Source organism: Gallinula chloropus (assembly GCF_964237585.1).
Source record: "Gallinula chloropus genome assembly, chromosome: 9".
NCBI lineage: Eukaryota > Metazoa > Chordata > Aves > Gruiformes > Rallidae > Gallinula > Gallinula chloropus.
Window position 1 is genome coordinate 23,186,329 of NC_140094.1, and position 16,768 is coordinate 23,203,096.

At 40.8% G+C, this 16,768-nt stretch overlaps 1 protein-coding gene across 2 annotated transcripts in view; it reads right to left on the bottom strand.

The window, feature by feature from the left end:
* The window catches only part of OTUD7A (OTU deubiquitinase 7A), a 71,660-nt gene that overhangs the window by 24,069 nt on the left and 30,823 nt on the right, over positions 1-16,768 (bottom strand). For both annotated transcript variants that reach the window (XM_084268196.1, XM_084268197.1), the window contains 2 exons: positions 4,369-4,551; positions 3,663-3,881 (listed from right to left, as the gene is read on the bottom strand). In XM_084268196.1, coding sequence (XP_084124322.1) covers positions 3,663-3,881; positions 4,369-4,551 — 402 coding nt within the window. The remainder of the gene's footprint in view (positions 1-3,662; positions 3,882-4,368; positions 4,552-16,768) is intronic.

The window sequence follows — 16,768 nt, forward strand, 5'->3', positions numbered from 1 at the left end:
ATGATGAAATTGTCTTCACAGTAGTATCTGCAAGGCCATTCATATGTACTGATGCCCTTGAAACGTAATGACACGCTGTGCATGTAGAAATAAGTAAAACTGAGCAATCAAGGTTCTAGCAAGCAGGCAAATGCTTTGCTTTTAGCCTGCTACATAAGCAGCACAGACTGTCACAGAAGCTACTGACCCGAATGCAAACTGAAGATCATAAAATGAGATGGCACAGCAAGAGATGACTAGGCCTGGTTGGCTGCAGAGAAGGGATGCTGAGCTCAGTCACGTGCAGGTAACTGCAGGTCCAGTATTACTGGTTTTCTTCATTTGTTTCTTTTGTAACCTGACACAGATGGGTTTTTATGACACTGCACATCCATGTTAGAACTGAATTACACAACCACACATTTCAAAGCTTGGGAATCAGGAAATCAATCCTGTTCTCTAGCAATTATAATAGTTGCTATCCTAGAACTCTGCATATACCATGGGAAATCCGTTAAACATTCTGGTATAAGAATTCTACAACCTGAAACGGCGTCAATTTTTCTTCAAGAAAGCTCAATTTTCTACAGTTGGAAATCAAACATTTCCAGAACTTTGGTGGATTGGCTTTTGGGGATGTGAAAAACCCAGGCTTAACGAGGCACTACTGTTTATTTTGCCTGTACAAAACACTTCTCAGAAAACACCTGAGAAACAGAACACAGAAAACACATTCTTGTTGTTAATTAGGCCAGCCAACCTTCTGCATATACTATGGGGGTTTTTAAGCTCATCAGTACAGCACGACTTCTCATACTCTCTCTCTGTGTCAGGCTACACGTTAACATCACTCAGGGGAATGCACATATACAACAAAGTCAACTTGCTGCAGCAAAATATTTAGAACAATATTTAGAATAAAAGTCCTTTCACACAGACTTCCTTTAATATTACCGCTCCCTGAGCCATCCTTTGTTGAAGGACCACACTGCTCACTGCAAGAGTACTCAGAGCTCAGGCTGCACCGCTCACAGGCCAACCTTGTTCCAAGGTGGGCGACAGTGAACAGCAGAGGTTGTAAGACGCACAAAACCTCAGAATGCTTTTAGGAGCACAGTGAATTCAGAAAGCAATCACAGAGCAGAGGGTACACTGCAGCAGCGGAGAGCGAGTAAATCACACCGCCTTGATCCGGGCCTTTGCTTTCCAACCGCACACAGTATTTCTGAGTACAGTGGGAATTTTCCTCTGAGGTTCTGTACAGGTAGGACATAACCTGAATGTCCTTTCACACAGAGATGCAACAGCAGCAAGTGCCTAAGCATATAAAAAGAGGGCATAAAAACCTTACAGGCTTTAATAGACTCATCCTGCTCATCCAGTCTTCTTTAACACATGTGACAGTCTGTTCGTTGTCATTTTGTTCTCCCAATCCATGTTTTGTAAGTAGCAAGCTGCTCTATGTTCCTAATAAAGGTCCTACTCCTTTTGCCTAATCAGATTCTTTTTTTCTCTTTTTTTTCCTTTCATGCCTTTAAACTCAGACACACACACCTTTCTCTCTTCCTTTAACGATATCCCCAATCTCGGGTACAGCAACTGCTGTCCTTCATGGGGGTTGTTTCCTTTTGAAACAGATTTTATGCCATTTGCAGAGAATGCACCTAATCTCTTAATTTTTATATGCCATTGACCAAACCATGGTTAAACTGGGCCTGTTGGTAGGACGCAAGAAAACGTCTAACGCTAAGTGACTTTCCTGTTAATTGACTCTCCTCATATCAGACAACAATGTGTCTCAAGTAGGCAGGAAATAAACCAAATCAATATCTCTATGTCTTAAACAGAGTCAAAAGGTCAGTTTACATGAAGCCTTACATGACTCTCTTCAAACATTCACTGCTCAATCTGTTTAACTTACTTGAGCTAAAGAACTGTTTCCCAGGAAGTTCCAGTGTATCTGAATGAAATGCTCACGTAAGCAAACTATGACTATCTAGGCTACAACAATACCTGCAATCAAAACCACAAGCACTTCAAATGGTCCAAACACCCTCCTTTCCAGGATGCAAGAGGCTCTGGAAAGGAAGAGACTTACCCAGTGTGAGTCAACTTACTGCCCTAATGGAAGCAATGTGAAGACTAAATGATTTATTCTCCTTTCAGAAGGATTTGAGGGAGGAGTGCCAGCAGGCAGAAAATTCAGTAGTTTCTGCAGCCCTATTTCATGTTCACAGCCATCTCTGTAGGAATTCGATGATGTCAGCTCTAAATTCACACGCTCCCTGACTTCAGGGTCAGGAAACCACTGCCGTTCTCCAGCTCGTATCCTCGCATAACTGACTCTAAAGGCTGCAACTACACTGAAGCAGGCAGGTCAACAACGATACTGTAGCAAGGCGTTTCTGACAGCCCTGTGGGTTTTAGAGTGTTTGGCAGAGCTGCCAGAGGAAGAAACATTCTGGTTTTTCCCTGCCCTTCCCAGTGTAACCCAGTTCCTGCAAAACTAGATATATTTCCTTGACAGGTGACTGACAGTTTTTATACTTCATAGCTACCTGGTAACATTATTTTATACTGCTATTTTGTCAAGAGGTCTTGTGAACACTCCTTGGACATGCGTTTGTTTGGCCCGTGTCTGGGCTTTTTGGGGAGGGGGGCGGGGAGGGTGGGGGGGTGTTAGGGTTGTTTTTTAAGTATTTACTGTTTGATGCTATTATCTGTCTTTCTTTTCAAAAATGAAAGCCAAAATAGAGTATAGCAGAATACATGCAAAGCACTCAGTGTGGCATCAGATTAGCAGAGGTCTTGCTGAAAATACTACGATACAGTGCCCTGATCAATAAACAGGCAACAGCTTATCAGTTCCAACACACACAGAGTGACTATGCACTGTGTTTTGAGAATGAAATCTCAGATGAATACACAGCGTTACACAAGCCAGTACAGCAATCAACAGAAAAAGGAACTTGATATTCAACCTTCCACAGGAAGCCGTGATACCTGATTTTGTAACTCCCCTGTATCAGAGTTGGGCATTTCACTATACAGACGTGTTTGGTCCATGGTTCGTTAGTACACCTGCTATCTCATACGGCACAGACAGTATTTTTAAATAGATTTCTCTATTATCTTTCAAATCCGACTTTAAACTTTAAGCTACTATTAAATCTGGATTAAAATAAACTTAAAATTTCTTCGCTTTTTTCCTTGGCAGTAATGAGGTATTAAACTTGTTTTGCTTCTTATTAGAAGTGTAATAATCAATACATAACATACATACTTAAAAAGTATTTTCTCAAGCTCCAACAAAACTTCAAGACGTTTCCTTTGTTCGTCACTGCAATAAAACTCTCTCACAGGAACTGGAAGTCCCAACCTCCTCCAACCATCCAGACTCACATCCTTCTCTATTGCATGACTTTTCCATCAGTCCTCCTTTCCTTCCTCCCTCAATGTCTTTGTCCTAGTTAGTAAATTTGATAGCATTTTCTATACCATTTTAAAAGAAATTGAGAGTCGGAGTATGTGTCCTTTTGCAGAGGCACAAAAAGCCACTTGCTTTTACTCTCTGGCAATTATTTCCCATGCAGGATGCGTAAGCTCCAGAAATGAGGCTTAATTAGAAATGTCAACCAAAATGTCAGATTGCACAGCTGCTGACATGTGGAGTATTTACCCACCTGCTTGCTCCAAAGCAACCATTGTTGCTTGCTCGATTAAGTCTCGTTCAATGAAGCTTCTGAAATCTTCACTGTACACACTAAGGTCTGGTAGTTGGAATGTGTAGATGGGCATCTCCAAAGGAAACTGTTCATTGCTGCACTCGTTTGCTACATGTGATCGAGCAAGGGAGACTATGGCTGAGCTGGCATGAGAAATACCTCTGGAAAGACGCTTTTCTGTAGAGAAAACAAAGAGATATTACAGCCTGCAAGGTTGCCCCTTCTGTGGAATCATAAAAGAAGAACATTTTAGAATTTAAAGTTAATTACCGATTTCATATCCCCAATCACATAGTGTGAGTAAGAATGCAAATTAAAACATGGATTTTTTTAAACTTTTTTGGTCTCAATAAGCATAGAAAACTGCGTACAATGGTCATCTGTGATGCCCTCTATTCATTCTTTTTATATGTAGCAAAGATCCACTTAGTGGTAATGTATTTTTTGTATTTTAACTCCACATCAAGAAAATAACCTGCAGACAGATAAAGCTCCTGCAAACTGAAATGTGAAACGTAGGGTCCAGCAGCAGCTCTGCGAACCCCACCACAATCACGCAGTTCACAGGCTGATGGCAGATGACTTCCAACTCCTTGTAAAGAAGCACAACTCGCAAGCAGATGAGCTGGAAAGCTGCTTGCCCATGAAGCAGAATAGCTCTTACCTTGAGCAACGTCATCCTGCCTTTGCAGGCAGGGCCGCTCAGCCTTCGTCACCTGGGGAGGCTGCTCTGGCTCCTGCTGCTTGTAGTACTTGCCCTCGTTGAACACCTGTGGCAGGTTGGCGGTGTGTACCTGCCGGAGCTGCTCATAGTCACTCAAAGCTGCTGTCAAGTCCCAATTTTTGCCTGCCAAACAGCAAAAGGGCATTCTGCTCTCAGTTGCATGTGATCAGATTGCTAACCTGAGAACATGTTCATATGCACTTAAAACATAAACTTAAATAAAGAAATCACTCTTATGACATCAGCAAGGCACCAGAGGATTTTTGGATAAAACATTTTACAAATGCTCCTCCCACAACAAAAAAGCACAGATGATAGACTCCTGGAAGTACACAGCAAATAGACAATTATTTTTATTTATATTTTAGTTTTCTTTATATCATAATTGGAGAAGACCCCAGGAAAGCTCTTGTCCAACCTCCTGCTCAAAGCAGGGTCTGCTGTCAGATCAGACTAGGTTGCTCAGCACTTCGATTTGGTCTTTTAAACAACGAGAATGGACGCTGCACAACCTCTCTGGGCAAACTGTTCCCACGTGCGACTGTCTTCATGGGACCCACGTTTTGCAGTTCCAGCTGAAGGCTGGAGCCTCCCTATCTTCTGGTTTATAGTCCTCATGCACTCCCCAGCAGAACACAGAGAACTGAAGAGTTCCAGACTTGGGAAAACACTACGAGTGTGAAGAGCTCTGCTCTAACTCCTTAGTAACCTCCTTACTGGCACTGGAAGGCTGCTGTCATATCTGCCTCCACAGTTCCAGCCTGAACAAGCCCCACTCCCTCAAGCTTCTCTTCACAGGACGTGTGCACCAGCCCCCAACCACCTTTGCAGCATTCTGCTGAATTCAATCCCATTTATAGCTGTCTGTCCTGGACTAGGGACGAAGAGGGGCAAAATCAGACACAGTATTACAGAGTATTACTACTACAGAGTATTACTATTCCCAGAGTAGCCAGAACACAAATGCAAAAGGACTTTAGGTCCCTTTATCTTATTCATCAGAAAGAACCTGCTCTCTCAGATTTTGAAAGTCTTTCAGAAAGCAGATAATACAGGACAGTGTTTTGTAACAAAACATGTGATGAGATGATGGAACCTGCCAACACAGGATCCTCTAAAAGGTACGCTTCCAAGTTCCCATGTCAACGTATCGCTACGACCAGTGATAACAGAACGCAGTCTGGAATCCACAGATAAAGAAGTCTGTTTAGTACAGGTGGTACTTGTCACTTCCAAAAAATAACGATTACAAAAAATAAAGGTGTTTCTATGTTATTTTCAAAACAACCCTGCTAAGTAAAAAATACACAGCTGTCCTAGCGTTCCCCATGTACGTGTTTTTAACTGGGAAATGGCAAATGCTTAATAGGAAGAAAAAAGGCCCCACCAATTGTACGAAACTCACAGCATCCCATGAGCACTCTTTCTTGGAATTCAAAAGTAACCTGATTCTGACTAATACAGGATTTATTAGAACATAAATGGTTGTCACTTTCTGTACTTTGAGAAGCTACATTACCTGAGTAACAGTTAAATATAACTTACTTGCTTGCACAAAGGAGAATAGGCTAAAAATAGTACAAAGCAGTCTTACAGAGATAAAAGAAAATCTTTTACTGCTACAGTAAATCCTGTGAAGAACGAAAGCTTCACTGAAACAGGAAAAAACCAGCACAAATGGCTGCTACCTATGGGGATGAGCTAAACTGTCTCATGTTTTGAAGTACGAAACAAAACTGTGAAAGGAGAATTAATAGCACTGAGCAAGAATGTTCTATAGTAGTCCATAATGTAACCGCCCCATCAGTGGTATGGAACCTTTATATACGTTATGCTGTGATCTTCTATTAGAAAAGCCTGTAGAACAAAGTGTATATTCAGAGAAAACTGCCAGAGATCCCAAAACGAGCACTTGAGTTATTGCCACTGTTTTTTTCTGAAAATCTGAAACTTCAATGGATATAATCCAGTCAAGGCTCTGCTCTAACTATATATATCATCTGAATCAAGTTGCCTAGCCCAAACACTGAAGAATCATGCATGTGTTCCCAAGCTTGATGTGTTCACATATAAATTTTTGGAGCAGGGATTCCTTTTCTTTGGTCCCGTTTTTAGGAAGCACTTACACTGCTTATCCAACCTTCTCAACCATAAGGACAATAAAGTAAAATTTAAAAAAAAAAAAAAGGTGGGAGTGACAAATACTATTCTAGGAAGTATAGGTTTAAACAAAACAGTGCTATCCAGGTATTGGCAATGCTACATGTCCTGTACTACGTGACTAACAGAAGCTGTTGTGCGGTGGGGCTTTGATATATGTGATAGGAAAGCAGAGGAGGAGTATATTAACAGAACCCCCACTGCCCTTAGGTTTAGGCCAAAGACAATAATCTTATATAAAAGCTCTGTAATAAAAATTACAGTGAGCCTTCAGGAACTAAGCTCATCTCCCTGAAGTCACCCCCATCAGCAACCAAACCCTCAAACTTCAGACACCCAACACAGGAAATGATCATTGGACTCTCTTCCCACTTTTCCCAAATTTGCTGGAACCTCTAAGTATCAGAATGCAAGAAAAAAATTCAGCCAAATTAGAGAAGATATTAAGCTTTCCATCTCCCTGAAATAGTGTTTTCAAACAAAGCAGAGGAAACTGGAGGCAGGAAAGAGAATGAGGGGAAAGGGAGACAAAAAAAGCACAGAGGCATTTGTACAAGATACTGTGTGAAGAAATACAAATAAGTACAAAAATGTAATGGAAAGTGAAATAAAACAAATGGTAAGCAGATCTAAAACCAGTGTTTCGTGATATGGAGCACAGGAACAGACTGAAGAAGCAACACACAAGCTGGGAAGAAATCTGAAAGGTTATTAAATTCAGAGACGCCCAGCACAGACGATCTGAACACAGATTTCTAGCATCGTGACACAGCGGGTGCGGAAGTCTGAGCTGGAAGTTACTCAAGAAACCAGTGTGCTTTATGATTGTGGAGATGAAAGCTGCAAACCCTACTTAGCTCCCCTCCTGTAAACTGCATACCGACATCTTTTGAATTTCTAAAGCTGTGTCTTACTACATTCCAAACTACGTTTTGAAAGAAATAAAACAAAAAAACAGCACCTGATGTCTGCTGGGTCAGAGAGGCCAAACAAATTAATACAACATTGAAACCAAACATATCCCCCCAGTGCCTTGCAGGGTATGTCCCTCTGGATTCCAGCCTTGCTCCTTATCCAACAATTTCAGCGGCCTTCTGGTTAGGACCAGACTGCATACAGTCCCTCTGGGTCCCTAGGAAAAGACTCTACTACCCAAGTTCTGTTTGTATGTCTGCTCCCTGGTCTTCACATGAATCTCCTAGGCCGTGCTCCGCCACATCTTTTATTTTCTTTAATTGTCTTCTCCCACCCAGCCCTTCGACAGAAAGGAAGAATCTTTTCTATCCCACAGAGGTTACACCTGACCAAGCCACTGACAAGCCCTCCATCACAAAGCTCAAGGAGAAGCGACAGGTAATTCATGTATTTTGCACAGTTTCATCAACTAACTGAAGTCAAGTAAGATTGGTTTGCTGCCATCTGAAAGGTAATGATGCACCCTTACTGTTCACTGACCGGTGCCGCCTTTGTTCATATGACATTATTGTATTAAAAAGGTATTTCACAAGCATAACAACATTATTTCAGTACACACAATTCCATCAGGTAAGTCACTGGCAGCACTGTTTTAGTTAGCAGCGTCTGAATTGCTCCAACACAGCCCCAAGAAATTGGGTTCACATGAAAGGTGCTGAGTTTCTAACAGTCAAAGAACATCAGTCAGCAAAAACCTTGAGCAGCACAAAGTTGGTCAGAAAACACAGGTAATGAATCGTGATCAGGATGCTGGAATCAAATTAATTCAACTAACTCAACAGAAAGAATTCTCATCCTGAACAACTGTTTCCAGAACAGCTGCATGTGCCATGTGAGTCAGCAGGTGTAAAATTTAACAGGACTCAAACCCAAGTGTTTCTAAGTGTGGAGGAAAACCAGCACAAGAAAAAAAGGTGCAGCTGAGCGAGGAACAGCTGATGCACCCTGACTGGGGGCTGTTCCTGGAGTTGTAACATCAGAGCCAGCGGGCATCTACATGAAAGGGAAATTTAAAAGATCAACTCAGTTACACTGTGAAGTTTCTGTCCTAAATAACAGTTGCTTGAGTAATGACAGGAGGCACTGTCAGCCTGAAGAAAAGAACCAAAGACTTAAAAAAAGAATTTAAAAAGCCACTTATCCATTTTTGCCTCATCACCTCAAACTGTACTAGTTAAGGATAATTAAAAAAAAAAAAGGCTACAGAACAACAATGGTAGGACTCACCTCACAGGCATTCCAGATGATTAATTTTTTCCTTATCATCAGACAGGACAGCTTCCCCCCATGCCCACCTCTGCCCTATTTAGACAACTTGAAGAGTTTGGACTTCTGCTTTAAACCACTTGCTTCAAGACTATCACACATAATTTTTTAGATGAGAAATTGACTCTGCCTTCATAAAAGGTAGCATGGTTAGCATCATGCAGATTTTACAATAGGCTTCACAGTGCTTAAACAGCTGCGTTCATCCTCATTCTTCTGGAGAATGAGGGTCCATCATTATTCTTTTTTTGACCTAGTCTTTGACTTGACTGTGCCACGAGTAATCCTTGCTTGCTCAATGTTAAGCACATGCTTTGTCATATCACAACTCATACTTGCTAATAACAAAAATCAGGCACCCATTAAGCAACCTACAATAGCTGTCCCAATATGTACAGATTTCCTGTTTTTCAGGCAGATAATACTTGTGACATGCTATCATTTAGACTTTGGGGTTTGTGCTTTTTATTGTTTTGGGGTTGTAACAGTTAACAAATCTATTACTGTTCTCTTCTTATAAGAGATAATAAAACTAGAGGACGCTCATCATTAATTAGCAGGAATAGCAAGCCTGCAACAATAAAGCACTCCCTCCCCCCCCCCCCCCCCCCCCCGATAAGCTTTCAAATATCCACCTACTCCAATATGTTAAAAAGAACATTTGAAAGGTCACCAGCAATTCTTGATTTAATGATAAACAAAATGCTAGAAAGCATGCAACTTGAGATGGAGAACTAGGGAAGATCCAAGTAGTAAGGACCACAGCAATAACACATACACAGGACTTCAGCAAAGGAAATTTTAAAAGGGTCAGGAAGTGCTGCCTAACGCTAAACAAGACCAAAACCATATAAGGAAAAGGATGCAGGAGGAGAAGGTTAGACAAAATGTAACAAATTATGATACAGCCTGTGTTTGCAGTCCATGAACTGCCAGTACAGGTATCTAAGAAGCAGCAGCAATACAAATATTCAGTAAGAATTAATGTGGAACTTCCATAAAGCAATAAAAAAGCCAAAACGCTACAGAGCTCAGAGAGAAAGCAACTTGAACACGATCACAGAACATGTTTCAGGACATAAGAGTGAGGTGTATAGAAGCACATCAAGATAATGAAACCCCCCAAGAACCGAAGCTGAGGGGAAGAGGCCACACCACTTTTCAGCGTAACAAATGCAAGAGAGCACAAGGGGTCTTTCGGTGACACTGCAGGAAAAGTGAAACACATGCACCTTCTGCAATCTTTCCCATTCCGATCGGGTGCAGTATCTGCCCATCTGCTTTGCATTGAATGGCAACTTTGATGATCATAAAATTCAGACCTGAGTGAGACCATCACAGAGAACACGCCTGTGCCTCAAGTGCTCCATCCCAGCACACGGCAAGGTGTTCTTGGCGTGGCAGCTGTCCCACGAATACAAGGCATCAGCTGTCAGGCACATCATCTCCCGCTTTAGGCCATCTAATGGAACCAGCATTTTACATGAGATTATGCCATGGATCAGTTACAAATCAGCTAAACACGCACAGGAAGCCTCAAGCAGGAACACTTGATTCGTGTCGTCCTTTCCCCTAGGAAGGTGAAAACTGACAGAGACCAATGCAGTACTCGGCAGGCTGTACAACAAGCTTCTAAAACAAAATGCTTTTATTCCATCTACGTTCCTCTGTGCCATCTTAGATTTTGAGCAGCCATGCACATGAAAAAGTAAAATGATATAAACCTCTACCTCTTCATGTCTGTCTTCCTTCTAAGAACAAGGAAAGGGTTCTTAGCTGAAAGTGTTAGCTGGCTGAGAGAAATAAGAAGCTCCCAGTTTTAAAGTTAAGTCTGAACAAGGTAAACCCTCACAATGTTAGACAGCATAAATCCAGTACAAGTGTTATATCTTGATTTACAAATCATCAGTTTGACCCGATGGAATACAGTCATTATGGGACAACATAAGCAGAGGGGGCAAGAAGCTAACATTTCAGATAGATAGAAGAAAATAAACAACCTGAGGAAGGCACTGAATATCAAGACACTGTGTATGAAACGGACCTCTAAGCTCAGTCTGAAGCCAACACAGAAAGTAACACTCCAGGCTAATGCATTTATGTTAATCTCTTGCTAAACTACTGGGATTCTAATTTCTCTGTAGTTTTACACTTGTATGAAATAATTTGAAATAATCAGATCCCCAGGAACTTTACATTAAGGATTCCTCATGAACAAGGATGTGCCTAAGATAGACAAACTTATGGCAAACTGCAGCAAAAGAACAATTTTTGTTCCTGGGAATTCAGTTGTACAGGAGAATTCAAAAATGCCTAAAGGTTGTGAACCGATTTGGCTCTCCCAAAACAGAGGAAAGCCTTTGAAATTCTCCCTTTTCCCTATCAACTTCAACTCTGTCCTGTTTAGGTTCAAAGTTACTGTCTGTGCTTCTACTACCCCATATATACGAGCAATCAAAATGTTGACGTTTGCCCCAGCAGAAATGAAAACCTGAACACGGTTTACATGCTTTGTCACTGACAGAATTCTTCCTGCCTATTTGTGTACCTGTAGGACCTGATTCATAATTGCCAAAATCACATGAAATCTTGACTTTTATTTAGGACTGGAAGGGAATGTCATTCCCTTTATTCAAGTAGGGACATTTTTCATTCACTAATATCCTGCCTAGATCTTCACAGGAGTCCTTACTTAAATGTCTCAGCCGAACATAACTTCCACACTTTCGTCTTTTTAACGCAGCCTGTGTTTATAGTTCTATGTGCTGGTGAAGTTACAAATAACTGTTCTGAATAGTTAATTCCCCATAGGACTCTCTCCATATATTTAGAATTATGATTACAAGCACAAGGCTGAATTATCAACTAACTAGTAATTCCAGCTTCAACTGCAAAAGCTCTTTACTTCTTCAGCTATTGCTAGCATTGGTAATTCCAGGAGATCTTTTACTGCGTACAAGCTACTGATTAAATCTATGAGCTTTAGGTGACCACAGTAGAAAGGCATTTGGAGAAATGACAAGCAACTTCTGTCCTTCAGGATTACTGACTGTCAGTCTTCACCATCAGAAAGTGGTTCGCATTTTGTGCCACTAGGCCAGCACTCTATAATTATTTTTTTTTTTAATACACACACACACACACACACATCTACCTATATATATAAATAAATTTAAATCCTCCAAACTTGATAATCTTGGAAGATACGAAATCTACAATCAGCTTCTTTCCCACGCAAGGAAGCCTGCTCTTACAAACCAACCACTAATAAAGCACTCCACAGGTTCAGTTTAAATGCAGTCAGGTCTTCCTGTTTGGCATTAAAAATTAACAAATATTTACAGGCATAAGAAGAAGAACTCAAGACAAGCTTTCTTCCTTCTGAAAAACTTACATGCAAAACTAGGATAAAATTAGACTATAGCTTTTAAAACAAGATTTAATTTTGGCCTATGTTCTCAAAGGAAAATAATGGAGCAAGGACATTTTTACAACATTTGCCTCATTTTCTGTGAAAACGCAAAGTCACTCAAAGCAGAACAGACAGCTGGAAATGACAATTTTGATCTCTGTGTAACAAGACATTGGTAGCAGCTCAGCTTCCTCTCTCCTTTGCCAAGCCTTCCACAAGGGAACTAAAAAAGGAACTGTCTGAGGGAGAGGAGAATAAGAGACTATTTTTGGGGAGTTAGCTTTGTAGACTCAATCACATGACAGCACTGTACATTTCCCTCTCCATTAATTGCACGCTTTTCTTTGAATTCCACTTATATACAATGTTCTTTAAGGAGATGTCTGTCTACTGCATCTCTCTGCTGTTCCACAGGGTCAGTCTCCTCTACCGCATTTCTTTCATGACTGGAAAGCCAATCCTGCTTTCTGAATTAACAGTGAACTATGTATACCTAGATTAAGTGGTATAAAAGCTGGAAGCAGATAGCAATTACTTTCTATAACAGTGAAACACTACAGCACTTATCAATAAATGAAACCATTTATACAAGTAAAAGGGCAGCTTTTCACTTAAATATATTATTACGCAGTTTGGATTAATTTTTGGTTTTATTAATTTATTATTGTTATTGCCAGTGAATGTCACAAATCCTCCAGTTCCTAAGGGCTGGCTATACTTCAGGCATTTCTAAATAGCTCATCCTATGCCTTCTCCCTATATCATCAAGTGGCCATTGCCTGCACACCTGCTGCTTCCTGAAAACTACACTGTTTTCTAGCAGATTTATTTATAATCTCCAAGCTCATCCACACCTACAGCCCTGGCTCTGTAAACAAAATAGAGCATAATCAGTTTTAAAAATGAATACGTTTTCTTTCAAGGTTTTCTTTCTGCCTTCTTCTAAGTGTAACACTGGTGCTTGGCTTGTTAGGCCACATTTCAGGTGGGCTAACGAGCCAAGCACCAGTGTTACACTTCGAAGCCGAGCGCTACTGCTGCGCTATGCATGTGAGATCCAAGATGCCAGCCTGAACTATCCAGAAGGCAAACTGACATGCCTTCCTTCTTGGACAGTGGGGAAGCTGGAGATGACAATTCTCTACCATGCAGACCTCTCTGCTTATGCTTAAGAATTTTCCCAAAGCTTAGTGAGGCAAAGAAGTCTTTCCTCTGACTTCAAGGTGCCTTTGGGTCTGGCTGCCAGTAACAGGCATGCAGATACAAAGATCACACTTGGAGACTCTTGCAGCTGATTTCACGTTTTCCAGTGACACTAATCTGGTAATGTGCACAACTATTCCTGCAGAAAGCAGCGATGCACATGCCTACCAGCATGGGCTGCTTTTCAAAGCATATTGCTGAGATTGCAGAGCTCCGGCTCCTGAGACAGCAGAAGGATGAGCTGGAACAAAGGATAACTGCGCTCCCGGAAAGCCAGAGGGAGCTTATAGTGCAGTCAGAGGCCTTCATGAAGCTGCTGATGGTAAGGAGCTTCACTTGATACTACCAAGAAGAAAAGTCAGAGAGAAGCAAGGGAGGAGAGGGAGGAGAGATGACCACATAATTCTGCAGAACTTGATTGTTTCCACCCATAAAACTTGGCTTTCTTTCCTTGCCTTTCTATTGTTTTGCTTTGGCCTTTCAATTCAGGAATTTCAAATAAAATTTGGAGGGACCTTATAGCAGCCTTCCAATACCTGAAAGGGATCTACAAGAAAGCCGGGGAAGAATTGTTCATGAGTGTATGTAGCAGTAGGATGAGGGGTGTTGGTTTTAAACTAGAAAAGGGGAAATTTAGGTTGGGTATTAGGAAAAAGTTCTTCAGTATGGGTGTGGTAGGTCACTGGAACAGGTTGCCCAGAGAGGCAGTGGAAGCCCAGTCCCTGGGGATATTCAAGTTCAGGCTTCATGGGGCTCTGAGCGACCTGATCGAGTGAAGACGTCCCTGCTCACTGCTGGGTTGGACGAGATGACCTTCAAAGGACCTTTCCACCCCAACACATGCTAGAATTCTATGATAGTTGTTTCTTTCATCTGGGATGCATTCATTGTCTAATTGATTGGTCAATATTAACCACTTGAGCATGGGCTTTTATTTTTCATGTGTTTTTAAGTAAACTTAGGATTCTTTGTGTGTTTGCTTGCCTTTTTTTCCCTTGCTAGTCTCAAAATTAAGTGAGGGCTGAAATCCAAATCTCTGGGTAAAATTAATGCTAATCTCATACTATCTAGGCGGCCCCAACTAAGCACATTTTCATTCCACCAAACTAAAAGGCAGGCAAACAGCAATACTAAACCTCAGTGAACAGCAAAGAGGGCAACAGGGAATACAAAAAGTTGTTTCACAAATACGCAAAACAAAAATAATCGTAAAATGGAGACCCAGTGAAGTTAGACAAAATGCAATAGCTAGTCTACTTAATCTTCCAGAGAAACATGCTTTCAGTTCTTCAGAGCACATAAAGCAAGTTAAAAACCTCCAAAAGTGGTGAACAATCTCTCAGATACCAAAGGAAACAGACGAAAGACTAGGGATGTAATCGCTCAAGAAAATGTGAAGCTGGAAATTTACATTTCTACGAAACAAATGGATTAGCAAATGTATGCAATGTACTAACATTAATTGGCAAATCTAATTATATGTAGTAGAAATTTACGAATATTAATTTAGAATTGATTCTAAATATTTGTACGCATGTGAATAGAAGTCTAGTATTACAGCTTTATACCAGGTAGCCATGAAAATGCTTTAGGTTGCTTTTATTTTCATAAATATAACAGCACAAGGAAAGAGCCTGTGCTTGGCCTCTATTAGAACTAAAATGGTTTCACGTCACTGATTTCTATTCCTTTTAAGGGAGAAAATTGAAAGCACAATACAAATCAATCCTGAACACAATTATTTTCATGGATGCAACTCCTACTTAGGCAGAGTATTTTCGCTAATATATATATAGAAGTGTATGATGAACATATATATCCATGAATGAGATTAAAGGCTGAGTATATATTTCAGTGATCGAGAGCTAAACAATTAGTCACTGAAAAAGAAACTGGATGGAAAAGGTATATCAAAAGCTAAGAGGTACTGGTGACCTGTACAATCAAACGGCATCAGAAGCAGATCTCCCAGGTGGTGAAGATTAAGTAGAACAGGCTAACTCATTCTAACGTGGAATTTTGCTACAACCTGAAACACACCAGTGGACTCTAACAGAATATTCTCCATTTCTGGAGTTCCTATTTTAAAAAGTGTGGCTCATCTAATGAAAACACAGAATATTTACATGCAATAGAAAAACTCTCCTATGATACTACCGAATTAACCTTGTTCTATGCCCCAAACTGTGGGGTTTTGTTCTGGGATTTTGGGGTTGTTTTTTCTTTCCAAGTATCTGATTGTCTTTCAGCCATCTAGTTTTCTATAACCAGCAAGTTCCTTGGGAGAGGCAGGATAATAATACCAACAATCCTTAGTTTAAGAACCGTGGATAATATAGCAGAAGAATACACATGGGAAAAGAATTGGTAATAATCTTGTCCTGGTGCACAAGATTCAATGTGAGATTTGAATGTAATTTTAAAAAATGTTTTTTAAGCTTAGGAAAAGATACAGAGGTTCACACTGTGTTCTTGTGAAGCCTTTGTCTCAAGGAATTATGTCCAAGGTTTTTAGAGTAACATTTACAATGATGGGAATGCTCTCGCTTGCAGGCAGGTTGATTAAATCTGTTGTGGGTTTTTTTGGAAGACAGAAATTTCTTCATCTTTCCTTCCTCCTGTATCAAAGTGCACAGGGACAAGATCTCAGGTCTTCAGTTCTGTAGCAAATGTCTTTGATACAAACTGATGTGCTTTAAATGCTCCTGAACCATCACACTGTGCAATGTCCAGATCTGGTTTCCACTACTCTGAGAGCCAAGCAACTGTTACAGTCACTCTCTGCGCTCTATAATTTGCTGACATACGTGGTACTCACATATTCTTCCCAGCCTGCTATTTTATTTATTATCTGCTACAGTCAGCAAATAGTTTTTGGTCTACTTTTAATTACATAGGGACATACTTATTTATATTTGAGGACAGTTATCTGTAAGCTCTCAAAAGGTAATTCCTGCTGGGGTTTTTTAAGTCTCTGCAAGATGAGAGATGAAGCTGTAAAGAGCTATCAATCCAGTGTCCTCCCTGGAACCCTAAGTCTTGTAACCATAGCCAAGCTGGAAGAACTGTGCTTCCCATTTTAATAATTCAGCTGTAATAGTAGCTACTAACTTCGGCAGGGCTCATAGAAAGACTACTGCCATCATTCTTTTCAGTGGAAAGTACAGCTGAGTGTCCAGAACAGCATTCATATAAAGAAAGCATGCAGTGCTGAGCATCGGAAGAAGCAGCCCTTCCACAGGAGAAGATGAAGTAATCTACACACAGGACACTGCCAGTAGCTCACAGAGCAGAGAACGAGTACTGCAGCTTCTGCCGGAAGAC